The sequence below is a fragment of the Pinus tabuliformis genome, chromosome 8 (assembly GCF_031772625.1).
Source record: "Pinus tabuliformis cultivar Carrire ecotype Pingquan chromosome 8, CPIR1, whole genome shotgun sequence".
Classification (NCBI taxonomy): domain Eukaryota; kingdom Viridiplantae; phylum Streptophyta; class Pinopsida; order Pinales; family Pinaceae; genus Pinus; species Pinus tabuliformis.
In genome coordinates this window covers 516,786,661-516,804,942 of record NC_142294.1, presented here as the reverse complement: position 1 = coordinate 516,804,942, position 18,282 = coordinate 516,786,661, and the positions used below count along the sequence as shown (strand labels likewise).

The 18,282-nt window shown below is 38.8% G+C and overlaps 1 protein-coding gene across 1 annotated transcript; it reads right to left on the bottom strand.

Annotated features, from left to right (window-relative positions):
* Nucleotides 1-15,605: 15,605 nt before the first annotated feature.
* Nucleotides 15,606-16,590, bottom strand: LOC149236397 (uncharacterized). Its single transcript, XM_089368885.1, has 2 exons — nt 15,773-16,590; nt 15,606-15,612 (listed from the first exon to the last, which is right to left on the bottom strand). Exons 1-2 carry the CDS (start codon nt 16,588-16,590, stop codon nt 15,606-15,608), a joined length of 825 nt encoding a protein of 274 aa, XP_089225011.1.
* Between the last annotated feature and the right edge of the window lie 1,692 nt (nt 16,591-18,282).

The window sequence follows — 18,282 nt, the reverse complement described above, 5'->3', positions numbered from 1 at the left end:
AGTGTATGCATTATCTTCTTTCGACAGAATCTTCTCAAAAGAAACTTAGATTGGCTGGAGAGCTCAAGGGACTTTCGGACTGTATTTTCTTCCTTCTCCATACTTGTGTAACTTTCTTCTTTTGCATGGGTCTAGCTTGTGTAAAGGCCCATGTCAAGTTACAGTCACGTGCCATATGCCCAATGTTATGACACTTGAAACAACATTGTTCATGAATAAGAATTCAAGATTTCTTCTTGCAAAATTGTTTCTTGGACATTGTCGGAGACTACAATATCTATCTCTATGAAATGCTCTGCAGTATTTTGCCATATGACCAAAGTTTGAACAAGAATAACAATAACCAAAAAATGAACTTTGATACCTGGTATATGGAGGTTTCCTTGATGTACTTCCGAAGCCTTTCTGCCTTGAAATTCTTTGCTGATAACCATTGCCTCTCGCATCTTTGTCGTCATCAACATTTCTTCTTGGAGCTGGTTTTCTACTTGGAGTAGGATTTCTTCTATTGCAGCCTTGATTTTGCTCCTTGCCTTTGCTGGAACTAGGGGCATCACAATTTCTTTCTGCTTTCTTCACATCTCCTTTGCTTAAAGCATTTTCATTTTTGTTTGAGGGTTCACATACATACCCGAGTCCTGATTTATCATATGGAGATCTGTGATAGCTGAGCATATCATCCAAGGCTTGAGAGCTCTTCAAGATTTTGTTCATCCCTTCAACCTTTTTTTAAGGAGGACAATCTCTTCTTCCAATCTTTCACACTAATCATTCTTCTTTATAAGTTGTTCCTCAGTTTCTTCCTTGCTACGAGTAGTTTCAGCTGCTACTACTTTAAGAGAGATAATATCTGACTTAATTTTGGAGATTTCTTCATTCTTTGCTTCACTGCTCTCCATTCTCTTCTCAGCTTCTTGTGCCTGCTTCTTGGCTTCTTGTAATTCAGCCTTAAGGGAGGAGACCTCTACCTTGTACTGTTCAATCTCTTCTACAAGTTTGTTCACTCTCTTCTGCCTTTGTTCAAGTTGATTTGACAAGATATGTTCCTGCTTCCTTGCTTTATTCAACTGATTTTTCATGGATATGACTTCTTCATGATGCTTCCTTTTGCATTAATCAAGTTCCTTCTTAAGCTTGGCGAGCTCTTCATCCCTTTCTTTTACTTGAAGCTTGATGAGGTCAACCTTCTCATTTTCAGCTTCTATGAATGGGTTCAGAATTTCCTTCTTGACTGATTGTCGTGGTCAGTGCTCCCTTTGGATGAAGGTCATGAAGTCTGTCCCATATGTCCTTTGCTGATGAATATTTTCCTATATTCTTCTTTACAGAATCAGGCAGTCCATCCAAGATTGTCTTTGCTGCTTTTGCATTGCACTCCTTGGATTCTTTATCCATCTTGCTATCATCAATCACTGATTCCCAAATTTCAATCCCTTGAGACTGTAAGACAGTCCTCATTTTTATTTCCCACATATCAAAATTTCCATTAAACCTTGAAGCCTCAAATAGAATGTTTTCAAGTTGATTGTCTTCTATTTTGGGAGTAGAGGGAGACACATTCTTAGCAGGATTGGTGACATTCTTCTTTGACCTTGCCATTTGACTGAGTATCTTAAAATAACTGACTGTTTCTTCAACAACAACACAGAAAATTAATCTGAAAAATACCTTGACAGCGTTTTCGCTCTGTTGGATAATTCGCTGCAGCAAGAAATCTTCTTTCAGCTTCTTTGATGTCTTCAAAGAGCTTGGACTGGCTCTGATACCATGTCAGGAATTTCTGGTTATTCCAAACAAAATAGAGTGGAAAAAATCCTCTGCCTCCACTGTTGGGAATTTTCTAATAAATTCTGAAACAACAAAAAAAATGTGAACAGAGTAATACTCTATTTTCGGGATTTCTGATAATTCTAAAACACAAGACCAGAGCATAAAATAATACTCTACTTTGCCTCAGGATCAAAAACTAATCAAAATAATACTCTGTCTTAATATAGCGAGAACAAGAAAAAAATCGCTTTGCTCGCAGTTTTTTTCAGTTGTTGTAACTTGTGTTGCAGCAACACTGTTCATGGTGTTGCAACAACGTAAATTTTTGACGTCAAGTATTTTTTGAGTTACGGTGTAACAGCAACACACAAAAAGAAACTTCTATTTATAAAAATAAACTAACTGATAAAACTAAGTCTTCCTCACATAGAGGGATTTCTGCAACTCTTATTACAAAACATCTTCCTCTTTAACAGAGGGATTTACCAATCTATGCTAAAAAGCATATTCCTCTTGATAGAGGGATTCACCAAACACAATGCTTAAAAATCACCTTCCTCTTGACAGAGGGATTCACCAAGGAACACTTCTGTTCCACACAATTAACATTTACCTCTTAACAGAGGAATTCCAACATGTCTGCTTCAGAGGCACTTCAATCTGTCCAAATTGACATTGCTGTGTCTGTCTGATATTTTACACTACTGTGTGTAAAAATTTCAATACATTTATGCTGCTGCATATACAGTTGTCTCAGCACTGTTGTCTCAGCATTGCTGTCTCAGCAACTCTTTCTGTAAGCACTGCTGTCTCAGCACTGTGTCTCAGTACTGCTGTTTCAGCATCTCTGTCTCAGCACTCTGTTTTAGCAACTCTATCTCAGCACTGCTGTTTCAGCATCTCTATCTCACAGCAAGCAATCTTAAAACAAAAAACATTCAAATCTGCACTGTTGTGCTTTTCACTATTCTGGAAATATTTTTCTTCACGCTGCTGCATGCTCTCATCTGCTCTCTATATATTTCCCCTGTTTTTATTTCTATTTCTACTTTCGTTCCTTCTTCACTGCTGTCTCTGCATTTTATAGTGCGGGAAAGGGTCATCACTGCTTTAACTTGCTGATGAAGTTTCTGTTGTACACTGCTGCTCATAATGAACAAAATATGATCTTTCTGACATTCTACTGTGCTTCTTGAGTCGGTTATGTGGAAACCCATAACTGATAATTGCTGCATCGGCTCGAGGCTGGTTCTTTTCTGTTTCAGCCGTTCTGCTCATTAATACAGTTGTTGAGAAGTAATGGTGTAGCGCTGGATCTGATCTTTCCTCCTTCGGGAACTCAAAAATAATTAAAGAGTGAAAATATGGTAATGGCGGTGGCTTAAAAGATCAGGAATAAATGTGGGGCGCCGGATCAGGACAAATGAATAAAATAGCTGCTGTTGTTCAACTGCTCACTGCAGTTCTACCATTGATACGCCGACTCTTTTGTAAGTCCTCTATTGCGGCTCGCTGATGCGATATCGGCGATCACTCATCGGCGATGTCCCGCATCGCTGCTGCTACACAGTAGTTGGAATTAATATTCCAACACACATCTCATAATTCTTGCGATCTATTGATTGATTTTCTAATTGGATAACGGCTAAGAATGGATACAAAATTAATTATGGCTTCTTTGATTTGTGACTTGATGTACTGTATTGTTTTACATATACAGTTTTTTTTGTATGTTAAATAATATCTTACCAATGCACATAATCATAAGAAATTGAGTAAAGCATAGATATCATATGATCCTTTCCAATCACACAATTGACAAGTGTAATTCAACATCGGTGGAAGCAAAGATTCCCATTTATCACATATTCTATTTCTCTTTCAAGGATTCCACTTCCTTCTTGTTGAAGGATATGCCTAAATAAGGAATCGAAACTACTGCAGTTGTTGTTGTTATGGGAAAGTCAAAATTCCTTGCATGTAGAAAGTTATTTTGTATTTAATGCAATGTCCTTGGCAGGAGGGTTTGGATGGTTCTGAATTAAAGTAGTTGTCGGATTTTGAGAAAGAGAAATATTTCTTGATTGAAGAGAACATAGGGGAGATATTAACTTATTTATGGAGAGAAAAATTAATAAACGAAGAACAATAATAAAATATATACATAATGCACAAAAAAATTTCTCAGGAAAAATTTAACTTATGAAAATTTTATTTTCTTTCGCCAATCCGACCAAGTGAAGCTTCACCGTTCACCTCCATAGTCTACCTTACAATATATTATTTCTAGCTTTTTACATGCAATACCATGGGCAAAAATCCATGGGCACAAAATACCACACGCCCCAAAACTACCCCTGTTTCACTTGCTCAACATTGACTCTCACCGAGTCAATTTACCAAACATTCCCCCCTTAAACTTGACTTAGGGCTCCTTGACTAAATCTAGCCAACCTTGTCATGTGTGTCAACTTACGCTTGCTCATATTGGCCCTCACCCCCTCAAAGTTTAATACCCGGGATATCAGTTAGTCGGACATCCACTATCACCTAAGTCTAACCTAGACTTTATCAGTGATTACCAAAGAGTATGCATACCTTACAAGGTTTTACAATAATATGCCTATTTACATGTAAATTAAAAAAAAAATTCACTCCATTATAATACTAGCACAACTATATCTTCACAGGTAAATATGGTTGATATACGCCAATAGGCGTATATTAAACATATATATCAACCACATTTTCCAATGTGGTTGATATACGCCAATAGGCCAACTAATTATTAATAACTATATAAATATTAACAAGCATATTATTTATATATACTATTATATGAATATTATATTAATATTATAATAATAATATAAACTCATAATAATATTATTAACGTTAATTAATTAAGTTATAATAATAATAATAATAATAATAATTATTATTATTATTATTATTATTATTATAGTATAAAATTATAAAAATAATAATAACAATTATATTGTTTTATTATTATAATAATAAAATATAAGAATAATATATTACTATTATAATAATATAAAAATAGAATTATTAATAAGATAATAATATAATTAATATTATAATAATAATAATATAATAGCTATAATAATAATAATAATATTTACTACTATATTATTTTATTATTATTATTATTATTTTTTCTCGTTAAGACTATGCTATTCTATTATGTACATAAACAGAAAAACAATTACAGTCATGCAGTCATGTTGCCAGAGGCCAAGAATGGCACTCTGGACTGACAGTAATCAGAAAAACCTCCCACACCTGTGCCACAACATCAAGACAAATCACCCACGCAGGGGCGCTAACACATAGACAAGTCACCCGCGCAGGGGCATCACCACTGAGACAAATCACCCACGCAGGGGTATCACCACTGAGAAAAACCACCCACGCAGGGGCGCCACCTCTGAGACAGATCACCCACACAGGGGCGATAAACCGTTGAGGAGCAGTAAAAGCGAAAATTGACATCCCACGCAGGGGCACAAAAAAGGAAAAGAAGACTATCATATGGAGCCCTTGCATGGGCATTGACAAACATTGAACATGAAAATTCTCGAACCAAACAGAAACAACCACAGTATACAGAGGGCCATGGTAGCAAACGAAGCAAAACATAAGAGAACCTGAGCAGCGTCTGAAGGGGAGAACCGGAGCGAACGGACTACTATTCGTCCGGTTCCTCCTCGATGATCCAGCACATACCTTCCGGGAGAGGGTCCCATGCGGCTTTGTCCTTCTCTGGCGGAGGTGCTGCCTGAGTCGAAGGTGGAATGTCAGCATGCTCTGGGCGGACCTCTGGCAAACCCTCAGCGTCCCCAGAGCTTCCAGCTTGGTGCAGCTTTGTGCTGGGCTGTTCCTTGCCCTCTTCCTTCGGTTCTTCAAGAAAAAGGACTGAGACATGGGCATTAATGCGAGAATTGCCTTGGGAATTGCTGAAGGAGAAGACTGCGATTCCAAACGCCGGTAGCAGCGCCGAATCTGGATCTGGATTGTTGAAGTGGCTCGACTGGATGGGATTAGCCTCTGCAACTTGGTGGCATAGACATCTACAGCAGCGGGAGGGGGGAGATGCCACTGAGGGGCAAGAGGACCCGCCTCTGCTAGTGCCTCGACGGCTGAGGAGGCGCTGTCGGGGCCTCACCATGTTTCCACTATTAGCAGGAAAATGAAACAAAGCAGGATAAGAGGAGTCCAAGAAATTGAGACCTGAAACCACCCTCTCAGACCTGAAACTACTATCAATTGCCAGATGGGCGACGTGAGCTCCAGCTCTGTTAGCCGTCGACCAGAAGCCCACTCCCGAAATCTGAACTCGACCCAACACATTGCATTCCAATGCCTCACCATTCTTATGCTCCTCTGCTCTTCCTCGAACTCCACAAGCCATAACTGCACTCTGAATGCGCGATTGAAACCCGGACAGAGCAGTGAATTGCCGTCCCTTATCGCCCTTGCACCCACGCTTGAGCTCCATGGCGGCGGATCGCAGTAAATGCGAGTCTTATGCTTGGGGCTGCCCATGGTGACCATGTGGCACCGCCATCTCCGCTGTCGTGTCACCCGCATCCGGGGTTTATTATTATTATTATAATATATTACGATTATTATTATGTTATTATAGAAATAATATAAAATAATAATAATAATCACAATTATATTAAATTATTATTATTATACTAACAATAACTCATAATAATAATTATAATCCAAAAATAATTAGAATTGTGATAAGTGAATTATTATGTGTAATTTTTTAAAGGCCAACCATTTATGATAATTAATAAATATATAAATAATAACAATGATATTATTATATATTTATATATTTATGATTATTATATTAATATTATTACAATAATATAAACTCATAATAATATATTTATATATTTATGACTATTATATTAATATTTTTACAATGATATAAAGTCATAATAATATTAGTAATATTTAATATTAATAATTCATAATAATAATAATAATAATAATAATAATTATTATTATTATTATTATTATTAGCTTCTATTAATTCAACCATGTTTATTTTAGTATTTTTAATATTTATCTTAGGGTTTGTATACATTGGGTTTATAATATTAGTTTCTTTTCTTTATCATACCCAAGGATTAATACTAAAAACCAAAGGTATTATGAATCAAAGGGAATAATATTAAACATAAGGGACTAATATTATAAACCCAAGGAATTAGTGAACCAAAGGGATAAATATTAAAACCTTAATGGATTATGAACCCAAGGAAATAATATTAAACCCATTCAACTAATATTATCAACCCAACATTGTTAAACCCAAATATAAACACTACAAGCACTAAAATAAACATGGTTTATTTTGATGGTGAGACAATCACTTGTTGATAATATAAACCTAAGGGAATAATAAACCCAAGGGATTGATATTATAAATGCAAATGAATAATAAACCCAAGCGATTAATACTAAAACCCCAAGGGAATAATATTAAACCAAAAGGACCAATATTATAAACCTAAGGGAATAATAAACCCAAGGGATTGATATTATAAACCTAAAGGAATAATAAAACTAAGGGATCAATTCTAAAACCCGAAGGGATTATGAACCCAAGGAAATAATATTAAACCCATTCTACTAATATTATAAACCTGACATTGTTAGACCCAAATATAAACACTACAAACATTAAAATAAACATGGTTTATTTTGATGGTGAGACAATTGCTATCACAATCCCTTGTTGATAATATAAACCTAAGGGAATAATAAACCCAAGGGATTGATATTATAAACCCAAATGAGTAATAAACCCAAGAGATTAATACTAAAACCCCAAGGGAATAATATTAAACCCAAGGGACTAATATTATAAACGTAAGGGAATGATAAACCCAAGGGATTGATATTATAAACCTAAAGGAATAATAAAACTAAAGAATCAATACTAAAACCCTAGGAGATTATGAACCTAAGGAAATAATATTAAACATGTTCGACTAATATTATAAACCCAACGTTGTTAAACCCAAATATAAACACCACCAACACTAAAATAAACATGGTTTATTTTGATGATGACACAATTGTTGTCACAATCCCTTGATGGCAATATAACCCTAAGAGAATAATGAACCCAAAGGGTTGATATTATAAACCCAAATGAATAATAAACCCAAGGGATTAATAATAAAACCCTAAGGGATTTTGAACCCAAGGGAAAAATATTAAACCCAAGGGACTAATATTATAGACCTAAGGGAATAATAAAACCAATGGATTGATATTATAAACCTAAAGGAATAATAAAATTAAGGGATCAATACTAAAACCCCAAGGGATTATGAACCCAAAAAAATAATATTAAACCCATTCGACTAATATTATAAGCTCAACATTTTTAAACCCAAATATAAACACTACAAACAGTGAAATAAACATGGTTTATTTTGATGGTGAGACGATAATTATCACAATCCCTTGCTGATAATATAAACCTAAGCGAATAATAAACCCAAGGGATTGATATATATACCCAAATGAATAATAAACTCAAGGGATTAATACTAAAACCCCAAGGGATTGTGAACCCAAAGGAATAATATTAAACCCAAGAGACTAATATTATAAACCTAAGGGAATAATAAATTTGAGGGATTGATATTCTAAACAAAAAGGAATATTAAAAATAAGGGATCAATACTAAAACCGCTAGGGATTATGAACCCAAGGAAATAATATTAAACCCATTCGACTAATATTATAAACCCAACACTGTTAAACCCATATATAAACACTACAAACACTAAAATAAACATGGCTTATTTTCATGGCGAGACAATCGTTGTCACAATCTCTTGTTGATAATATAAACCTAAGGGAATAATAAACCCAAGAGATTGATATTATAAACCAAAATGAATAATAAACCCAAGGGATTAATACTAAAAGCCCAAGGGATTCTGAACCCAAGGGAATAATATTAAACCCAGGAGACTAATATTATAATCCTAAGGGAATAATAAACCCAAAGGATTGATATTATAAACCTATAGGAATAATAGGACTAAGGGATCAATACTAAAACCCCAAGCGATTATGAACCCAAGGAAATAATATTAAACCCATTGAACTATTGTTATAAACCCAACATTGTTAAACTCAAATATAAACACTACAAACATTAAAATAAACATGGTTTATTTTGATGGTCAGACAATCGTTGTCACAATCCCATTTTGACAATATAAACCTAAGGGAATAATAAACCCAATGGATTGATACCATAAACCCAAATGAAGAATAAACCCAAAGGATTAATACTAAAGCCCCCAAGCGATTGTGAACCCAGGGGAATAATATTAAACCCAAGGGACTAATATTATAAACCTAAGTGAATAATAAACCCAAGGGATTGACATTATAAACCTAGAGGAATTATAAAACTAAGGGATCAATACTAAAACCTCAAGGGTTTATTAACCCAAGGAAATAATTTTAAACCCATTGGACTAATATTATAAACCCAACATTGTTAAACCCAAATATAAACACTAGAAACACTAAAATAAACATGGTTTATTTTGATGGTGAGATAATCGTTGTCACAATCCCTTGTTGATAATATAAACCTAAGGGAATAACACACCCAAGGGATTGATATTATAAACCCAAACGAATAATAAACCCAAGGGATTAATACTAAAACTACAAGGGATTGTGAACCCAAGGGAATAATACTAAACACAAGGGACTAATATTATAAACCTAAGGGAATAATAAACCCAAGGGATTGATATTATAAACCTAAAAGAATAATAAAACTAAGGGATCAATACTAAAACCCCAAGGAATTATGAATCCAAGAAAATAATATTAAATATGTTGAACTAATATTATAAACCCAACATTGTTAAACCCAAAAATAATAACTACAAACACTAAAATAAACATGGTTTATTTTGATGATGAGACAATCAGTCACAATCTGTTGTTGATAATAAAACCTAAGGGAATAATAAACCCAAGGGATTGATATTAAACCCTATGATTAATATTATAAGCCCTAGTATCACAAATTATATAGCCAATATTAAAATTTAGTATTATAAACTAAATATTAAAATGTCCTAATATTATAAACCTTGGCAATGGTTGAATATGGTTGGCAATGATAGATTTTCATATTGAGACAATCACTGTTAATTAAATGTCATTAGTATCAATAACTAACATTAAAATTAATATTTATAGATATTAACATTATTAAAAGTAATATTGATATACATATTAACTAATATTAATAATAATGAATATTGAAATTAATATTAGATATTCATATTAAAATTAAATTTAATATCAAATTTTATTAATATTTTTTTTTCTCGTTAAAGCTCTACTATTCTATTAAAATATGTACAATAAAACATTACATTCAGGATGACATGTAGCCCAGGGCTAACTGTGGCAGCTCACGACTCAGAATAGGCCCTCGCAGGGGCTTCGTAGCCAGACTTAGTTTCTTCCAGCCCATGACAAAATTCAAAACTATACTGACATCTTGCATCACCAACCCACGCAGGGGCTTCCAAACCAAAACAGAGATAAACCCTCGCAGGGGTAACCGCGGAACAGTAACTATGACAACCACTAACATAGGTAAAAACTAGCAGGACTATGACAACCATTACCATAAGTAAAAACTAAAAAGACCCCGACAGAAGTTCTTGGCCTATACCCGACGCAGATGAGAACAGAGAGCTTATACCGGACCTGAGCAAAAGAAGAGGATGACAGAGCTCGCCGAGGGTAGCTATTCCTCAGGCTTCTCCTCGAGGATTCTGCACCACCCATATCCTTCAGGGCGGCCTTCCCACTCGTCCACTGCAGCCTGTTTGGAGGTCGACGCCTCATTCCCAAGAGGTTGGGCGGGATTCTGCTCCGGAACTCCCGCTGGTTCTTCTTCAATTGTTTCCGGTTGGTCCTCTGAGGGCGCCTCCTCTCTGCCTGAGCCTCCCTCCCCTTCCTGAGAGTCTTCAATGAATAGGACAGATATATGTGCATTGATACGAGCATTATTTCTAGAGCAGCCCAGAGTGAAAACGACAGTACCAAACGCTGGCAGCGGGGGCGGTCCAGCACTGGGACTGCCCGAATCCATAAATTGGCTGACCTGTAAGGGCATGGCACCTGATCTCCTATGGCAATAACGACAACAACAATGGTGATGAGATTCAGCGACAGGGTTGCGTGAAGAGCCTCCGCGGGCAGAGCCTCGCCTACTAAGCAATCTTTGTCTTGGACGGACCATTTTTGCCTTAATGCTTGAGGTGAGGAGCGGAGCGTCAGAGGAGGAATTCTCCAGCGTGAATCGCCCCCCTGCGCAATTGAGACCTCTCCTGGCGGATCCGGGACAGAATTCAGTGGCAAATGAATAGCACTCAACCGGGAGTTCCCACTTGAAGAGTTCCACAGCTTCGTAATGGCGGTCTGCAACAGCAGGAGCTGAAGCTTGAAGGTGACGAACGCCCACCAGACAGAATTCCTCCAGAGCCTGCACCTCACAAGCCTCACATTTCGAATGGGCCTGCAGTGATCCGGAGCCCTTCTTAATTCTTTCAACATTCCCTCGGAAGTAACCCTCCATAACTGCTCACTGCAACAACAGCTATTCCCCCTGTGCGACATTGAATGCGAAGAGCTCGTAAACTCCATTTTCATTCCTCGGCGGCAGTGTTTAATGACTGTCCTGAGTTAACACGGGGCGGCACATGCTCGGCATGTGGCCCGTTCCTATCTGGCGTGTTAGCACCCGCATCCGGGGATTCAGCATCTCTTTGGATGAGACTTTCACAGTCCTGGGCCTGAAGATTGTTAGGAATGATATCCATGCTGCCTGATAGGAGGGTCTGATCATTTTCTACCCCAATATTGGCTAGGAGATCCGCAATCTTGTTGCCTTCTCTTTTTGTGTGTTGAAAGGAGATGGCTCTGTAATTGCGCAGCTCCTGAGCAATGTTATTTAGCCTTGCTTCTAGTCTCCAGCTAGCAGCAACTTTCCTAGCTTGCGAGCCATTCTGAATGCGTGTCGCCATATTGATGAGGATCTGGGAATCGCCTTCAACTATCAAGGGTTGAAGGTTGAGTCTCCTGGCTAGCAAGAGTCCTTGCCAGAGACCCTCCAGCTCTGCGGAGTTGTTGGTGTCCCACCCTATATTTCCAAAGTAAATCTGCAGGGGAGTGCCTTCATGGTTTCTTAGAATACCTCCAAATCCTGCAACTCCAGGATTGCCTTTGGAAGCCCCATCAAAGTTGAGTTTGTATGAGTTAGTAGGAGGGGCGGTCCAACCTCTGTTGTTCTTGATGCTGCTATTCTCTGAATGGTGCGTAACCAATTCTTGTGGCAGCTGCAGTTGCCAATTGTCGAGAATGTTCTTCTCATTATCTGTGGTAGGGAGATCCTCCTTTGTCCAGGATCTGAGCAGCATCGTTTCTTTGAGATTCTCATGCAGTCTGTTCCAGATTTCTTCTATAGGAGAGCGTTTGTTTTTGAATATGCGCTTGTTTCTTTCCTTCCAAATATTCCATAGAACTGTGCCCGGGATGATATTCCACAGGTGATTGAGGATCGCACAGTTGTAGGGGCTTTTCGGCCATTGTCGAATGGTATCGATGATGTCGTTATCCCTTTTGCATCTTCTTTGGCATCTAAAGCTCACCTTTTCCCATATCTGGTTGGCTAGCGAGCAAGTATCCAGAAGGTGTTGCAGAGTTTCCTCGTTTTGAAAACAATTGTGACATATAGAGGGGCCTTGAAAGTTGCGTCTCCTTAGCTTGTCCCATGTTAGAATTCTTTTGTGGCCTACCAACCAGAGGAAGTAGGAGATTTTGGGCCAGGCTTCAAGACCCCAAATTTTACTCCATAGAGGATCCGGTGAAGTGGGAAAGTTGCCGACTAGCTTATAGGCTTCGGATGTGGAATAGGATCCCTTGGGTTGATATCCCCATCTGAGAATATCATTGCTATCATCAAGCCGAATGCTTCTTTTCCTTAACTCTTTCTCAAAATCTGCTACTTCCTGAGTATTGGTATTGATGATTATTTGGTTACTCTGTCTCCATTTTCTGAACCCATTCTCCGTCTCCAGCGTCCAAAAGTGATGAACTTTAGCCTGTTGCTGCTCCTGCCTATCCGGAACCAGAGATGGATGAAGAACACTCGAGAGCTTAGGCATTTGGTTCCAGGCATCTGTCCAAAATCTAGCCCTATGACCATTCCTTATTTCCCAAAAGCTGTGCTGTTGAATGAGCTGATGGTGCTGCTTGGCTGCATTCCAGATTAGCGACCCTTTTTCGGTGGGAGTAAATCTGATGAGCTCTTCTTGAGGCCTATTGTTGGCATATTTGGCAGTCCAGATTTTTGCCCACAGCTTATCTGGGTTGGACATCCATTGCCACCAGATCTTGGCATTCATGATGGTGTTGCTGTACTCTGGGTCTCTAAGCCCGATGCCCCCCTTGTCTTTGGGCATGCAAACAGTAGTCCATTTAACCAATGCCCACTTGCGATTAGTAGCCGAGCTGCCCCACAGAAAGTCACGCTGCAGGTTCCTTAAGCTTTTTAGTACCCACTTTGGCGCAGCTAGGATAGAAAAGAGGTAAAGAGGCATGGCTTGGAGGACTGATTTGATGAGCACAACCCGACTGGCTAGATTGAGAGAACGGTGAGTCCACAGATTGAGCTTTGAATCGATCTTCTCTAGAAGAGAACGCCAAGCGGGCTGCTTTATGGCTGAGGCAGTGAGGGGGGCACCTAAGTATTTAGAGGGGAGAGAAGCAGAGGGGAAGCCAAGAATGCGGGAGACAACAGCTTTGACAGACGGAGGGGTGTGGAAGAAGAAAATTTGCGACTTGGAGCAATTGACGTGGGTGCCAGAGGCTTCAGAGAAGTCGTTGAGAAGGGTTTTTAAACAGGAGGCTTCCTGAACAGAGGGGTAGCCATAGAGCATGGTGTCATCAACAAATTGTTGATGTGAGGTGGCAGGGGAGTTGTGGATAGAGATACCTTTAAGCTGCTGAGAATGGAGGGCATGCTTGATGTGTCTACCAAGACCCTCAGCCATAAGAACGAAGAGGAAGGGGGAGAGGGGGTCCCCTTGTCTAATGCCTCGAGAGGGTTTGAAAGGGCGGGAGGGAAGGCCGTTCACAAGGATGGAAAAATGGGTGGAAGAGATAAGGCTCATGATCCAGCGAATCCATGTGGAACAAAATCCAAAAGCTTTCAACATATTTTCAATATAAGACCATCTGAGCTTGTCAAAAGCTTTGGAGAGATCCAATTTGAGTAACATACCTGCTTGTTTAGAGCTCTTGAGCGAGTGAATGATCTCGTGCGTGAGGAGAATGCCATCCATTATCTGTCTGCCTTCCACATATCCTGACTGCTCCGGTGAGATGAGCATAGGTAATAGAGGTTTTAACCTATTAGCAATGACTTTAGATATGACTTTATAGACGAAATTACAGAGAGCTATGGGCCTGAATTTGTCCGGGGTGATGGAATTCTCCTCTTTAGGGATGAGAGTGATGAAGGTGGAGTTGAGGGAGGGGAGAAGCCAGCGCAAAGCCCTGGATTCCTCTACAATCTGCCAAACCTCCAGCTTAATCATATCCCAGAAAGCATGAAAAAACGTGGTTGTGAAACCATCTGGGCCAGGGGCCTTACCTTCTTTGAGCTGAGACATTGCCTCGTCGACTTCGTGGAGACGAATAGGGCTCATAAGCAGCTCGTTGTGTTCCGCTGTGATGAGTTTTGGTATGTTGTTTAGATAATCTTCGGCGAAATCACATAATTAATCTTTTGTCGACGCGTTTCGAACCAACAAGTGTGGTTCATCGTCAGGACAAGTTGAAGAACTGATCTGGCTTAGCTTGATTAAATAGAGTGTGCAGAGACTCCAACGGCTCTATTGCAACGGCTAATTTTAACCAGAGGATCAAAGTCAAACCCCTGATTTTATTATTAATATAAGTTAATTGAATAAATCTATTGTTTTTAAATATAATGGTCAATACATCTTCATATTTATTAAATAACCTATATTTAAAATTATGTAAAACCAAGTAAATGGTATTAAATTACTATTATCCTTAGAATTTAGTTACAATAGGTAACTGCGTATTTATTTAATAATAATTGTTTAAATCAAAGGGTCCAATGTTTCATTAGATATTAATAAATTAGGGTAAACTAAATAATGGTAAACTACATAAATCATAACAATATTTATTATTATTCCTAAATATAATAAATAGTATTAAGTCACTATTATTCTTATAGTTACAATAGGTAACTATGTAATTATTTAATAATAATTATTAAAATTAATGGACCAAAGGTAAAATAAATCATTTTTATTAATTATTTAAATGTGAAGGCCCATTCGAAATTAAATTAATAAGTTCATATAATAATTTAAGTTTATTAGATAATCTATATTCACTTATTAATTTATAATTATAATATTGTAAATATCATAATTCAAGTGCATGTTAATAAAAGTCTATCCATTAACTCAATATCATCTATTTCCAATCATAACCTCTTATAATGAATATAGTAATTCATATCCATTAATCAATCTCTAACATTATTATTAAATTCAACTATGTTATTACATATAAGGTTTAAAAAAGGGGGGTCTTTATTAATTCAATATAATGAAATCAGTTAAAGGAAATAACAAGGGGTTGAAGAATTAAAATTTTTTATTAATGCAAAGAATCTAATCTAATATTAATTAACCCCTGGGATAAGGATAATAACAAAATCAGCCTGAAATAACAAATTACTAACTCTTGTACTCCATGACAAACCCGTCAAAAACAGAGTACGAGGAGAGGGAAGACAGAAACCCTAAGACCTAACAAAAGGGGGATGAGGAGGCTAGGAAGATAAGGCTGGGACCCAGCAACTGCTAATCTTCCCATAGCCTGTTGCCGATCCCCAGCTTGTTCTTGGTGGACCTGGCGGAAATGACTGAGGAGAACCTCTTCGATTTCCTCATGCTTCTCGACATTTGCCCCTTCCTGATTCTGAATGAAGGGAATATTGTTATGCATCCTTCTCTGCACCGTAGTTCTGTGGAAGAATTTGGTGTTGCGCTCCCCCTCCTTTAGCCATCTGACCCTTGACTTTTGCCTCCAGTAAATTTCCTCCTGCTTTCTCCTATCTTCAAGCTGATTTTGAATGTGCCGTTCCTGATCCAGGGTTGCCTCCGTGTGCCCTTCTGTGATTATTTTCTGTTGGAGATCCACCAGTTCCTGATGTAGCTCCTGTTGCGCCTTAAATATGTTTCCAAAGGTCTCCCTATTCCATCTTTTCAGGTGACTTTTCAGAAATCGTAGCTTCTGTTGAAACTGATACATTTTAGTTCCTTCTGGAGGGATGAAAGAGGCCCAGACGGTTTTGACAAAGTCCTTGAATGCATGGTGTGTGAGCCAGAACCCCTCAAATCGAAAGGGTCTTTTTGTCAGATCCCCTGGTCTCTGCCATTGTAGAACAATCGGCCAGTGATCCGAACCGGTGTGCGCAAGAATTGCCGCCGAGAAATCTCCTCCAAGGTGCACCGCATTGTCTGAGAGGAGAAAGCAGTCCAATTTAGAAGCAATTTGATGCTTGCCGGCTCTGCGATTGCTCCAGGTGAAGGTGCCATTACAGAACGACATATCTATGAGGGAGGCATTGTGGATGAAGTCCTTGAAGCGAGCAACTTCTGGTTCCATTCTGATCCTCCCTCCTATCTTTTCTTCGATTTTGGTTATCATGTTAAAATCCCCTGCCACAATCCATAATGGATGCCTTCTGTATGTGCTCAGTGCTTCTATAGTTTCAAGGAGCGCGATTTTGCTTCCTGTGTCTTGCGGAAAATAGACATTAGATAAGTTACCATGAACATTGGTACCCAGTATATGAAAGGCCGCCTGTATGAGATGATGAGAGGCGTGAAAATCAGTGAGAGTTACCGCTTGGGTATTCCACGCTATAGCAAGCCCCCCTGAGGCTCATGAGGCGTCTACAACAACTGATCTACACCCTGGCCAAGCTTTTGAGAGAATGCTGCCCAGAGTAGAACTATTGCATTTAGTTTCCTGGAGAAAGCACATCTGCGGTTTTTCCATTTTGATCATATTTTTTAACATCCTAAGTTTTCCGGGGCTGTTGAGCCCTCTTAAGTTCCAGGATACGAGCTTCATGACTAACTAATATTGGAGGGCCTGTAGTACTTCGTTAGCTTCACATATCTGCCTGAATCCACCAGGATTTTCCCAATCTCGATTGTTCTCTGGAGATCTGTTTTCCTTCCTCTCTTTTTGGAATCCTTTGGTCGCAGGCTGCTGTCCCAATTACTTCCTGGTTGTATCCCTAATTGGTGTTGGTGGTAGGCTCTTGAGATGACCACTTCGAGCTTATTTAGTTGGGTCTCAGATATAGTGTCATATGCTCTCTTTTTGCAGGCTAGTTCTAGTTCCAGAATGTCCAGACCATGTAGATCTATACTTTCTGGCTCTTCATCCATTTTTTGCACTTGATTGCTTTCCTCTTGAATGATTTCTGAATCCCGAGGGAGGTCTGCCTTTCCATCTACATCCATTTCCTTGTGCCCTTCCACTGTATCTTTCTGATTCCGGCTGAGGATGGTCGGGATAACGATGGGAGGCTGAGATTTAGGAGGGGGGTCAGATGGAGGGGGATGAGATGAAGAGGAAGGGCGCTCATGGATGGTCTCCGAAGACAGGGGTTGATCATCTGATGTTTGGGCTAGAATTTCAAAGCTGTTCTTAGATGATGGGTTTTGGGGTTTGGTGGCCTGGGGTTTGGACCCATTCTGAGGCTTTTTATGCGAGCGCTTCCGACTTTGGACTTTGGTAAAACCATCTTGGGTTGTGGTTTCAGAAGGATCAGAGGGGTTGGCTTGGATATTTTGAGGGCAATCCCTGAAGAGATGCCCCAGAGCATGGCATTTTCTGCACCGAAAGGGCACGTGTTCATAGTCAAGAGGCTGGATCCACTCCTCGTCTCGGTGGGCAAGAGTTACCGACTCTGGTAAAGCTTCATTCAGGCGGATAAAAACACATATTCGAGCATAGGAGATATACTTACGGGATTTGGTTTCTTTTGCAGCTCTGATGTATTCTCCCACTCCATTTCCTATGCGCTTGAGAAGGTCTTCATCCCAGTATTCATCAGGAAGAGAGTACAATCTGATCCATACTGGCGCCCAAGTGAGATCTTCCTTGTCTGGGTTGAATCTTGGAATCCATTCCCTCAGATATAAACCTGCTGAGTTGAAGAAGTAAGGCCCTGCTCCCAGGATCCTATACTTGTCCTCTAAGCAGAAGAAGATTGCGGTGAAAAAGCCCTTCGGCCCCAGCTGGAGAGTGACATCGCCTTTGGGTTTCCATTTCGCCTCAATC